Genomic DNA, 12,583 nt, shown 5'->3' with positions numbered 1-12,583 from the left:
CCGGGACACGGGTCAGACACGGTGTGGAGCTCCCCCTACACCACCCCCACAGTGTGTCCCCCCCCCCCCACTTTATCCCCAGTGTGGGCACCGAGCGCTCCCGGGACACGGGTCAGACACGGTGTGGAGCTCCCTCTACATCACCCCCACAGTGTGTCCCCCCCCCCCCACTTTATCCCCAGTGTGGGCACCGAGCGCTCCCGGGACACGGGTCAGTCACGGCGTGGAGCTCCTTCTACATCACCCCCACAGTGTGTCCCCCCCCCACTTTATCCCCAGTGTGGGCACCGAGCACTCCCAGGACACGGGTCAGACACGGTGTGGAGCTCCCTCTACGTCACCCCCACAGTGTGTCCTCCCACTTTATCCCCAGTGTGGGCACCGAGCGCTCCCGGGACACGGGTCAGACACGGTGTGGAGCTCCCTCCACTTCACCCCCACAGTGTGTCCCCCCCTCCCCCCCACTTTATCCCCAATGTGGGCACCAAGCACTCCCGGGACACGGGTCAGACACGGTGTGGAGCTCCCTCAACATCACCCCCACGGTGTGTCCCCCACTTTATCCCCAGTGTGGGCACCGAGCACTCCCGGAACACGGGTCAGACACGGTGTGGAGCTCCCTCAACATCACCCCCACGGTGTGTCCCCCACTTTATCCCCAGTGTGGGCACCGAGAGCTCCCGGGACACGGGTGAGACACGGTGTGGAGCTCCCTCTACATCACGCCCACAGTGTCCCCCCCTCCCCCATTTCATCCCCAGTGTGGGCACCGAGCGCTCCCGGGACACGGGTCAGACACGGTGTGGAGCTCCCTCTACGTCACCCCCACAGTGTGCCCCTCCCCACTCTTCATTAACACTTCTCTTCCCCCTACCATGCCCTCTTACTCTCTACTCTGTCATCTCACTCCTTCTCTTTCCCTATGTCCACCCTGACCTCCCCTTACCCTATCTCTCGGCTCCCTCCCTTCCCCCCACTCCACTGCTCTCTTTCCATTTCCACTTTCTCTTCCACATTTCTCCCTCTCTCCTATCTTCTTCTTCTGCCGGTTCTCTCTCTCTCTTCACCTCTCACCCCCACCACCTCCTGCCTCTCTCTCCCCCACCCCTCTCCCGGACACGTCCCCGCTCCCTTCTGCCGCTTACCGGGTCCTGTTGTGTCTCGGACAGTAGCTGTCCTCTGACGTCAGTGTGGACCCGCGGGGCGAAGTCCAGTTTGCTCTGGGTGTGGGTGGTGAGTGCTTACACTGGAATGGACGGTCGATGTCCGCCTGTCTCCGGCCGGAATGGGAGCCTTTCCCATCAGATACAGAATGTTGGCAGTGCTGTGTACACACACTCTCTCTCTCTCTCTCTCTCTCTCTTTCACACACACTCTCTCATACACACACAAACACACACACACTCACAGACAGACACTCACACACACACTCTCTCTCACAAACATAAACACACACGCTCTCTCATTCACACACACACACACACACACACACACACACACACACACAGTCACTCACTCACAGACACTCACACACCCAAGCACACACACACCAGCACGCACACACACTCTCTCTCTCTCTCTCTCACACACAGCCCCAAATACACACACACACACACTCTCTCTCTCTCTCTCTCTCTCTCTCATACACACACCCAGTCACAGACACGTACAGTATACACACTCTCTCCCTCTCTCACACGGACACATAAACACACGCACACACACTCACAAAGACACATGCACACATTCTCTCACACGCATATACACAGACACAAACATTCTCTCTCCCTCTCTCTCTCTCCTTCTCTCTCTCTCTCTCTCTCTCTCTCTCTCACACACACACACACACACAAAGAGAGTTGGTTTTGGTGAACTCGCGGGCCCCCGACTTTCAACAGCAAACGATCAAATGCCGTCCGTTCTAAATTACAGCGCCTCGGGAGCTCTCGTCCGTCGTCCGGTCCGCAGTTTCCATACCACCGGGACATCAGCCAAGCTTGTCTGCAGAAAACCCTGCCCAATTGCCATCAGCGTTACAGCCTGGAGCACCAGAGGTCCCCACGCACTGGACCACTGTCACGCCAACAAAAGGAATGCCGACTGCTCCACGCCGAGACCGTGTTTCGGTAAATCGGACCACTTGGCTGTCCTGCTCACAGGCTGAGGCTAAAGGACAAAACTCCCGAGATTAGAACAACAGAGAGGGGTGGTCATTGGTGGGGAGACAGAGAAACGGCTCTGGGATTGCTTCCAGTCGGTGGTCCGGGCCGTGCTCGGGGACTCGTCTGCGGACCAGAAGGTCGTCAGGACTTGGTCGCAAACCACCGTGACACCGCGAAACCGTCCGGAGACTTCCCCCGGCCGGAAGCCGCGCGGGTCCGCGATCCGTCGGGGGCCAGGGCAAAGCCGTTCAAGCCCGGAGACCGGGAACGTAAAACAGGAGGTCCGGCTACGATCTCCGGAAAGCGACGTGGAAATTCCCGGGCGAACGGCTCACGGAGAGGGTGGGGGGTGCTCCTGAACCCACGAAAAGCATCTGGCCCGCCCCAGGCGGGGTGGGGGGGGGCGCTACCAGGCCAAGTACTAAAGTCCTGACCAGCTGGTTGGGGTGTTCACGGGGATCTTCAACCTCTCGCTCCGCCAGTGTGCGGTACCCGGCTGCTTCAAGCGGGCTTCAATCCTCCCGGCGCCCAGGAAGATCATGGTAACCTGCCTCGACAACTCTCGCCCAGTGGCACTTAGATCCACAGTGATGAAGTGTTTTGCGAGGTTGGTGTTGAAGCGTATCAGCTCCTGTCCGAGTGGCGACTTGGATCCACTCCGATTTGCCGACCGGAGCAACAGCTCTACGCCAGACCTTGATGGCTCTTCATTCAACCCCGGAATATCTGGACAGCAAAAATGCATCCATCAGGATGTTGTCTTGTCGATTACAGCTCGGTATTCGGCACCGTAATCCCCTGAAAACTAATCACTAAATTCCAAACCTGGGCCTCAGTACCTCCTTGTGCCATTGGAGTCTGGATTTCCTGAACGCCTCCATCCTGATCAGAAAGACGCAACAGCGCCTTTATTTCCTGCGGAGCGTGAAGAAAGCTCACCTCTGTCCCAGGATACTGATGGACTTTTACCGCTGTACCATTGAGAGCATACTCACCAACTGCATCTCAGTGTGGTATGGCAATTGTCCCGTATTGGACCGCAAAGCACTCCAGCGTGTGGTGAAAACTGCCCAGCGGATTATCGGTACCCAATTGCCCACCATTGGGAACATCTACCATAAACGCTGCCTGGGCAGGGCGAAAAGCATTATCAAGGATGCATCTCACCCTAACCATGGACTTTTTACTCTCCTCCCATCCGGTAGGCGCTACAGGAGTCTCCGTTCCCACACCAGCAGGCACAGGAAGAGCTTCTTCCCTGAGGCTGTGACCCTGCTGAACCTCTCATCACAGCGCTAAGCAATATTGCATCTGTATTGTACTGTCTCAGTATTTTTATATTTGTGTGCTGTTGCACTTACTTTTTACTCACAGTTATTTTGTAAATAACACTAGTCTTTGCATTTCTGGTCAGATGCTGACTGCATTTCATTGGCTTTGTGTCTGTACTCGGCACAATGACAGTGAAGTTGAATCTGATCTAATCTAATCTAATTTTCTGCTCAAAGCCATTTGTGTTCCCATACCAGGCCGTAACACAGCCAGTCAGCACTGTTTCCACTATACTTCAAGAGAGGTTCGTCAAGGTTTTCGATGAGATGCTGAATGTTCACAGACTCCTGAGGAAGTAGAGGAGCTGTCCGTGCGCTCTTCTCAATTATATTTACATGACAGGTCCCCTGAGATAGTGACACCCAGGAATTTAGTTAATGACCTTCTACACCTCCGATCCTCCAATGATTACTGGCTGATGACTCTCTCGTTTCCCTCTTCTGAAGTTTACAATTGGTCTTGCTGACATTGAATAAGAGGTTGTTGTTGCTACACCACTCAGCCAAATTTTCTTCCTTTTTCTTTTTATCTTTTTTCCCCAATATTTTTATTAAATTTTATATACACAGAATACAGAATGCATAAGGATACTTATTATAAACCAAAATAAGGTACCACAAAATGCACTATCTATAAATCACACTGATACAATCACGGTATCCCATATTCATGATCAATCAAATAAAATAAATTGAATTATGAAGTACAATAATATGCTTAATTATATTATTCAGTTATTACCCCTCAAACATCAGGAAGAAGGTACAGGAGCCTCAGGACCCACACCACCAGGTTCAGGGACAGTTATTACCCTCAACCATCAGGAAGGAGGTACAGGAGCCTCAGGACCCACACCACCAGGTTCAGGAACAGTTATTACCTATCAAACATCAGGAAGGAGGTACAGGAGCCTCAGGACCCACACCACCAGGTTCAGGAACAGTTATTACCCCTCAAACATTAGAAAGAAGGTACAGGAGCCTCAGGACCCACACCACCAGGTTCAGGAACAGTTATTACCCCTCAAACATCAGGAAGGAGGTACAGGAGCCTCAGGACCCACACCACCAGGTTCAGGAACAGTTATTACCCCTCAAACATCAGGAAGGAGGTACAGGAGCCTCAGGACCCACACCACCAGGTTCAGGAACAGTTATTACCCCTCAAACATCAGGAAGGAGGTACAGGAGCCTCAGGACCCACACCACCAGGTTCAGGGACAGTTATTACCCTCAACCATCAGGAAGGAGGTACAGGAGCCTCAGGACCCACACCACCAGGTTCAGGAACAGTTATTACCTATCAAACATCAGGAAGGAGGTACAGGAGCCTCAGGACCCACACCACCAGGTTCAGGAACAGTTATTACCCCTCAAACATTAGAAAGAAGGTACAGGAGCCTCAGGACCCACACCACCAGGTTCAGGAACAGTTATTACCCCTCAAACATCAGGAAGGAGGTACAGGAGCCTCAGGACCCACACCACCAGGTTCAGGAACAGTTATTACCCCTCAAACATCAGGAAGGAGGTACAGGAGCCTCAGGACCCACACCACCAGGTTCAGGAACAGTTATTACCCCTCAAACATTAGAAAGGAGGTACAGGAGCCTCAGGACCCACACCACCAGGTTCAGGAACAGTTATTACCCCTCAAACATCAGGAAGGAGGTACAGGAGCCTCAGGACCCACACCACCAGGTTCAGGAACAGTTATTACCCCTCAAACATCAGGAAGGAGGTACAGGAGCCTCAGGACCCACACCACCAGGTTCAGGAACAGTTATTACCCCTCAAACATCAGGAAGGAGGTACAGGAGCCTCAGGACCCACACCACCAGGTTCAGGAACAGTTATTACCCCTCAAACATCAGGAAGGAGGTACAGGAGCCTCAGGACCCACACCACCAGGTTCAGGAACAGTTATTACCCCTCAAACATCAGGAAGGAGGTACAGGAGCCTCAGGACCCACACCACCAGGTTCAGGAACAGTTATTACCCCTCAAACATCAGAAAGGAGGTACAGGAGCCTCAGGACCCACACCACCAGGTTCAGGAACAGTTATTACCCCTCAAACATCAGGAAGGAGGTACAGGAGCCTCAGGACCCACACCACCAGGTTCAGGGACAGTTATTACCCCTCAAACATCAGGAAGGAGGTACAGGAGCCTCAGGACCCACACCACCAGGTTCAGGAACAGTTATTACCCCTCAAACATTAGAAAGGAGGTACAGGAGCCTCAGGACCCACACCACCAGGTTCAGGAACAGTTATTACCCCTCAAACATCAGGAAGGAGGTACAGGAGCCTCAGGACCCACACCACCAGGTTCAGGGACAGTTATTACCCCTCAAACATCAGGAAGGAGGTACAGGAGCCTCAGGACCCACACCACCAGGTTCAGGAACAGTTATTACCCCTCAAACATCAGGCTCTTTAACTTTACTCACTTCGTTAATGAAATGTTCCCACAACCAGTGGACTCACTTTCAAGGACTCCTCATCTCATGTTCTCGTAATTTATTGCTATTTATTTGTGTTTGCATTTGCACAGTTTGTTGTCTTCTGCACTCTGGTTGATGTTTCATGGACCCTGTTATACAGTGCTTATAAACAGTGTTCACCCCAACCCCCTTGGAAGTTTTCATATTTTATTGTTTTACAACATTGAATCATCATGGATTTAATTTGGCTTTTCTTGACACTGAACAACAGAAGAAGACTCCTTCATGTCTTAGTGATAACAGATCTCTACAAAGTGATCTAAGTTATTACAAATATAAGACACAAAATAATAGATGGCATAGGCATTCACTCCCTTTTATATGGGGCAGCCAATTGGTTTTAGAAGTCACATAATTAGTTAAATGGAGATCAGTGTGCGCAGTTGAGGTGTTTCAATTGATTGTAGTAAAAATACACCTGTATCTGGAAGGTCCAACTGCTGTTGAGTCAGTATCCTGGCAAAAAACTACACCATGAAGACAAAAACACACTCCAAGCAACTCGACAAAAAGGTTCTTGAATAGCACAGGTCAGGAGACGGATACGAGAGAATTTCCAGGTCACTGAATGTCCCCTTGGAGTACAGTTAAGTCAGTCATCAAGAAATGGAAAGAATATGGCTGAGCTGTAAATCTGCCTGGAGCAGGCCGTCCTCAGAAACGGAGTGACCGTGCAAGAAGGGGACTAGAGAGGGAGGCCGTCAAGAGACCTATGACAGCTCTGGAGGAGTTACAAACTTCAGTGACTGAGATGGGAGAGACTGTGCAAACAAATCTTCACCAGTCACAGCTTTATGGGAGAGTGGCAAAGAGAAAGCCACTGTTGAAAAAAACTCACATGAATTCTCAGCTAGAGTTTGCCAGATGGCATGTGGGAGACTCTGAAGTCAGCTGGAAGAGGGTTCTATGGTCTGATGAAACCAAAATTGAGCTTTTTGGCTATCAGACCAAATGCCAAATACCGCACACCATCTAGAACACACCATCCCTACCATGAAGCATGGTGGTGGCTGCCTCATGCTGTGGGGATGCTTCACTGCAGCAGGCCCTGGAAGGCTTGTGAAGGCAGAGGGTGAAATGAATGCAGCAAAATACAGGGAAATCCTGCAGGAAAACCTGATGCAGTCTGCTGGAGAACCGCGACCTGGGAGAAAATTGGTTTTCCAGCAAGACAATGATCCAAGCATAAAACCAAAGTTACACGGGAATGGCTTGAAAACAACAAAGTTGATGTCCTGGATGTCCAAGTCAGAGTCCAGCCTCAATCCGAATTGAGAATTTCTGGCTGGACTTGAATAGGACTGTTTACTGATAATCCCCATGCAATCTGACAGAGCTTGAGCAGTTTTGTAAAGAATGGGGAAAAATTGCGTGTCCAGATGTGCAAAGCTGATAGAGACCTTTCCATACAGAATGGACTCAAGGCTGTAACTGCTGTCAAAGGTGCCCCTACTAAATACTGATTTGAAGAGGGTGAATACTTATGCCATCAATAATTTTGTGTTTTATATTTGTAATTAATTTAGATCATTTTGTAGAGATCTGTTTTCACTGAGACACAAAAGTTTTTTTTCTGTTGTTCAGTGTCAAAAAAAGCCAAATTAAATCCACTGTGATTCAATGTTGCAAAACAATAAAACATCAAAACTTCCTGGGCGGCGGGGTGGTGGGAATACATTTTCTTCGCATTGTAGTTACTATCCTATAGATTTATTGAGTATATCCGCAAGAAAATGAATCTCAGGGTTGTATATGGTGATATATAGCTACTTTGACAATAAAATTTACTGTGAACACACACACTCAGATGCAGACATGCACACACACTCTCTCTCTCTCTCTGACACATACACACACACAAAGAACAATCAAGGCGCAAAGATTAACATAGACTTTAATCAGCTCAGCTACACAGTAACAAAGGCAACCATTGAAATATGCAAACCCTCCCAACCCTCCCACCCTCCCCCATCCACTCGCTCCTTCTCCCAGTCTCCAACCAACCAATCACAATCAAATACACCCAACCAATCCCAACCCAGCTCAATAAAACCCAAGCAACACACATCAAATTTGCTGGTGAACACAGCAGGCCAGGCAGCATCTCTAGGAAGAGGTACAGTCGACGTTTCAGGCCGAGACCCTTCGTCAGGACTAACTGAAAGAATCTCTTACTAGCTCTTCTTTCAGTTAGTCCTGACGGAGGGTCTCGGCCCGAAACATCGACTATACCTCTTCCCTAGAGATGCTGCCCGGCCTGCTGCGTTCACCAGCAACTTTGATGTGTGTTGCTTGAATTTCCAGTATCTGCAGAATTCCTCCTGTTTGCGTCAATAAAACCCAGCCACTCTTAACCCGATCCAACGCAACCAACAAACCCAACCCAACTCAACCCAAACCAACCAATGTCCACCGAACTCGACCCAAACCGACCAATCCCAACCCAACTCAACCCAAACAGACCAATTCCCACCCAACTCGACCCAAACCAACCAATCCCAACCCAAGTCGACACAAACCAACCAATCCCAACTCAACTCAACCAAAACTGACCAATCCCAACCCAACTCAACCTAAACCAACCAATCCCAACCCAACTCAACCTAAACCGACCAATCCCAACCCAACTCAACCTAAACCGACCAATCCCAACCAAACTTAATGCAAACCTCAACCCAGTCAACCCCACCCAACCGAATCAATGCCACGTCACCCCACAACCCCAACCCCTTGGACAGTGAGCGGTTCAATCCAGCGGCCGCTTCTCGCTGTACTTCCTGGTGTGTTCCTCGGCGTTCCTCTGGAACTTCTCCCGGTCCTTGCTGTATTCCTCGGCAAGTTCCGTCCTCAGCGGGTGCTCAGGCTCCGGGTTCTCGATCAGCTGGACAAGGGACTCGATAACTGTCCGAGAGGAGAGTGGTCAGGGGCCCAGTGGCCATCGCAAAGCCAGTGGCCAAAGCAGGCCATCTCACTCCTCATCTCCGTGACTTTCTCCCTCCTCTGCTCACCTCCGCGACTCAGTTACCTGTTCCCGCTCCATCACCCCCTCCCTCTCCATCAACATCATCCCTCTCTACACCCCTCCCCGTCACTGTCACCCACTCCGCTACACCCTCCCCATCTCCGTCTCTCCCTCCCTCCCCTACACCCTTCTCCATCTCCATCTCTCCCTCCCACCCCTACACCCTTCTCCGTTTCCGCCTCCCTCCCTTCCTCACCTACACCCTCCCCGTATCGGTCACCCTCTCCCTCCCCTACACCCCTTCCCGTCTCCGTCACCCCCTCCCTCCCCTACACTCCTCCCCATCTCTGTCACCCCCCGCCCCTACACCCCTCCCCATCCCCGTCACCCCTTCCCTCCCCTACACTCCTCCCCATCTCTGTCACTCCTCCCTCCCCTACACCCCTCCCCATCTCCGTCACCCCTCCGTCCCCTACACCCCTCGCCGTCTCCATCACCCCTTCCTCCCCTACAACCCTCCCCGTCTGTCTCACCCTCTCTCCCCTACACTCCTCCCCATCTCTGTCACCCCCTCCCTCCCCTACAACCCTCCCCATCTCCATCACCCCTTCCCTCCCCTACACTCCTCCCCATCTCTGTCACCCCTCCCGCCCCTACACCCCTCCCCATCTCCGTCACCCCTTCCCTCCCCTACACTCCTCCCCATCTCTGTCACCCCTCCCTCCCCTACACCCCTCCCTGTCTCCGTCATCCCTCCGTCCCCTACACCCCTCCCTGTCTCCATCACCCCCTTCCTCCTCTACACCCCTCTACCTCCCCTACACCCTCCTCGTCTCCATCACCCCCTCCCTCCCCTACAGCCCTCCCCGTCTCTGTCTCAGCCTCCCTCCCCTACACTCCTCCCCATCTCCGTCACCCCCTCCCTCCCCTACACCCCTCCCCATCTCCGTCACCCCCTTCCTCCTCTACCTCCCCTACACCCTCCCCGTCTCCATCACTGCCTCCCTCCCCTACAGCCCTCCCCATCTCCGTCACTCCCTCCCTCCCTGTCTCCGTCACCTCCCCGTCACTGTCACCCTCTCCCTCCCCTACACCCCTCCCCATCTCCATCACCCCCTCCGTCCTCTACACCCCTCCCCATCTCCATCATCCCCTCCACCCCTCCCCATCTCCATCACCCCCTCCCTCCCCTACACCCCTCCCCGTCTCCATCATCCCTCCCTCCCCTACACCCCTCCCCGTCTCCGTCACCCCTCCATCCCCTACACCCCTCCCCATCGTCGTCACCCTTCCCTCCCCTACAGCGCTCCTTGTCACTGTCACCCCCTCCCTCCCCTACACCCTCCCCGTCTCCGTCACCTCCCCTACTCCCTCCTCGTCACTGTCACCCTCTCCCTCCCCTACACCCCCCGCCTCCATCACCCCCTCCCTCCCCTACACCCCTCCCCATCTCCGTCACCCCTTCCCTCCCCTACACTCCTCCCCATCTCTGTCATCCCTGCCTCCCCTACACCCCTCCCTGTCTCCGTCACCCCTCCGTCCCCTACACCCCTCCCTGTCTCCATCACCCCCTTCCTCCTCTACACCCCTCTACCTCCCCTACACCCTCCCCGTCTCCATCACCCCCTCCCTCCCTGTCTCCATCACCCCTCCGTCTCTGTCTCCCTCGTCTCACCCTCCCTCCCCTACACTCCTCCCCATCTCCGTCACCCCCTCCCTCCTCTACACCCTCCCCATCTCCATCACCCCCTCCCTCCCCTACACCCCTCCCCGTCTCCATCACCTCCCCTACACTCTCCCCATCACTGTCACCCTCTCCCTCCCCTACACCCCTCCCCATCTCCAACACCTCCTCCCTCCTCTACACCCCTCCCCATCTCCATCATCCCCTCCACCCTACACCCCTCCCCATCTCCATCACCCCCTCCCTCCCCTACACCCCTCCCCGTCTCCATCACTCCCTCTCTTCCCTCCCTGTCTCCTTCACCCCCTCCCTCCCCTACACTCCTCCCCATCTCTGTCAACCCTCCCTCCCCTACACCCCTCCTTGTCACTGTCACCCTCTCCCTCCCCTACACCCCCCATCTCCGTCACCCCCTACCTCCCCTACACCCCCTCCCCCTCTCCGTCACCCCCTCCCTCCCCTACACTCCTCCCCATCTCTGTCAGCCCTCCCGCCCCTACACCCCTCCCCATCTCCGTCACCCCTTCCTTTCCCTACACTCCTCCCCATCTCTGTCACTCCTCCTTCCCCTACACCCCTCCCCGTCTCCGTCACCCCTCCGTCCCCTACAACCCTCCCCGTCTCTGTCTCACCCTCCCTCCCCTACACTCCTCCCCATCTCTGTCACCCCCTCCCTCCTCTACACCCTCCCCATCTCCATCACCCCGTCCCTCCCTTACACCCCTCCCCGTCTCCATCACCCCCCTTTCTCCTCTACACCCCTCCCCATCTCCGTCACCCTCTCCCTCCCTCCTCCCCTACACCCTCCCCGTCTCCATCACCCCCTCCCTCCCCTACACCCTCCCGTCTCCATCACCTCCCCTACACCCTCCCCGTCACTGTCACCCTCTCCCTCCCCTACACCCCTCCCCATCTCCGTCACCCCCTCCCTCCCCTACACCACTCCCCGTCTTCATCATCCCCTCCACCCTACACCCCTCCCCATCTCCATCACCCCCTCCCTGCCCTACACCCCTCCCTGTCTCCATCCCTCCCTCCCTCCCCTACACCCTTCTCCGTCTCTGTCCCTCCCTTCCTCCCCTACACCCTCCCCGTATCGGTCACCCTCTCCCTCCCCTACATCGCTCCCCGTCTCCGTCACCCCTCCCTCCCCTACACTCCTCCCCATCTCTGTCACCCCTCCCTCCCCTACACCCCTCCCCATCTCCGTCACCCCTCCATCCCCTACACCCCTTCCCGTCGTCGTCACCCCTTCCCTCCCCTACACCCCTCCTTGTCACTGTCACCCCCTCCCTCCCCGTCTCCGTCACCTCCCCTACACCCTCCCCATCACTGTCACCTTCTCCTTCCCCTACACTCCCCCGTCTCCGTCACCCCCTCCCTCCCCTACACCCCTCCCCGTCTCCGTCACCCTTTCCCTCCCCTACACCCCTCCCCGTCTCTGTCACTCCCTCCCTCCCCTACACCCTCTCCATCCCCGCCCCTCCCTTCCTCACCCGTCAACACCTCCGTCACTACCATCCTCCCCTGGCACGCACCCCTCCTACCTTGCATGATCTTGGTGGCAGGTTTCCAGTTGTCCACGCTGATGATTGGCAGACAGACTTGCCCCTTCTCATCTACGTTCGGGTGGTAAATTTGTGTCTTAAACGTCAGCTTGGGCGGCTTGAACGGGTAATCACTGGGGTAGTGAATGCAAATCCGGAAAGCCCCCTTGTTGTAGGGGGGCTGTTGCTATTGAGTAGAGGTGGGGGAGAGAGAGGGAGAGGGGAGAGACAGAGGTGGGAGGGGGAGAGAGGGAGGGGGAGGGAGAAGGGAGGCAGAGGGGGTGAGAGAGTGAGTGGGGAGAACGGGTGGGGGGAACAGGGAACGAGTTAGTATATATATCAGTGTGTTGCTCCGTGTCTCTCTGCACTGTTACATATTTTTCCCCCTCC

The 12,583-nt window shown here is 54.5% G+C and overlaps 2 protein-coding genes across 2 annotated transcripts in view; both read right to left on the bottom strand.

The window, feature by feature from the left end:
* LOC140192731 (plasma protease C1 inhibitor-like) overlaps positions 1-1,233 on the bottom strand; it is a 29,053-nt gene extending 27,820 nt beyond the window's left edge. Inside the window, exon 1 of the mRNA XM_072250234.1 lies at positions 1,146-1,233. The gene's annotated coding sequence lies outside the window, so the exon portion shown is untranslated. The remainder of the gene's footprint in view (positions 1-1,145) is intronic.
* Positions 1,234-8,194: 6,961 nt separating this feature from the next.
* On the bottom strand, positions 8,195-12,380 carry LOC140192732 (ubiquitin-conjugating enzyme E2 L3-like; the record flags this gene model as incomplete). The annotated part of the gene is made up of 2 exons (XM_072250235.1): positions 8,195-8,901; positions 12,194-12,380. Coding segments are annotated over 2 exons (342 nt in total), but the record flags the coding sequence as incomplete, so codon positions are not given.
* Between the last annotated feature and the right edge of the window lie 203 nt (positions 12,381-12,583).

Source organism: Mobula birostris, unplaced genomic scaffold (genome assembly GCF_030028105.1).
Source record: "Mobula birostris isolate sMobBir1 unplaced genomic scaffold, sMobBir1.hap1 scaffold_2315, whole genome shotgun sequence".
Taxonomy (NCBI): domain Eukaryota; kingdom Metazoa; phylum Chordata; class Chondrichthyes; order Myliobatiformes; family Myliobatidae; genus Mobula; species Mobula birostris.
Note: the sequence above shows the minus strand (reverse complement) of the source record. Positions and strands in the feature narration are given on the sequence as shown.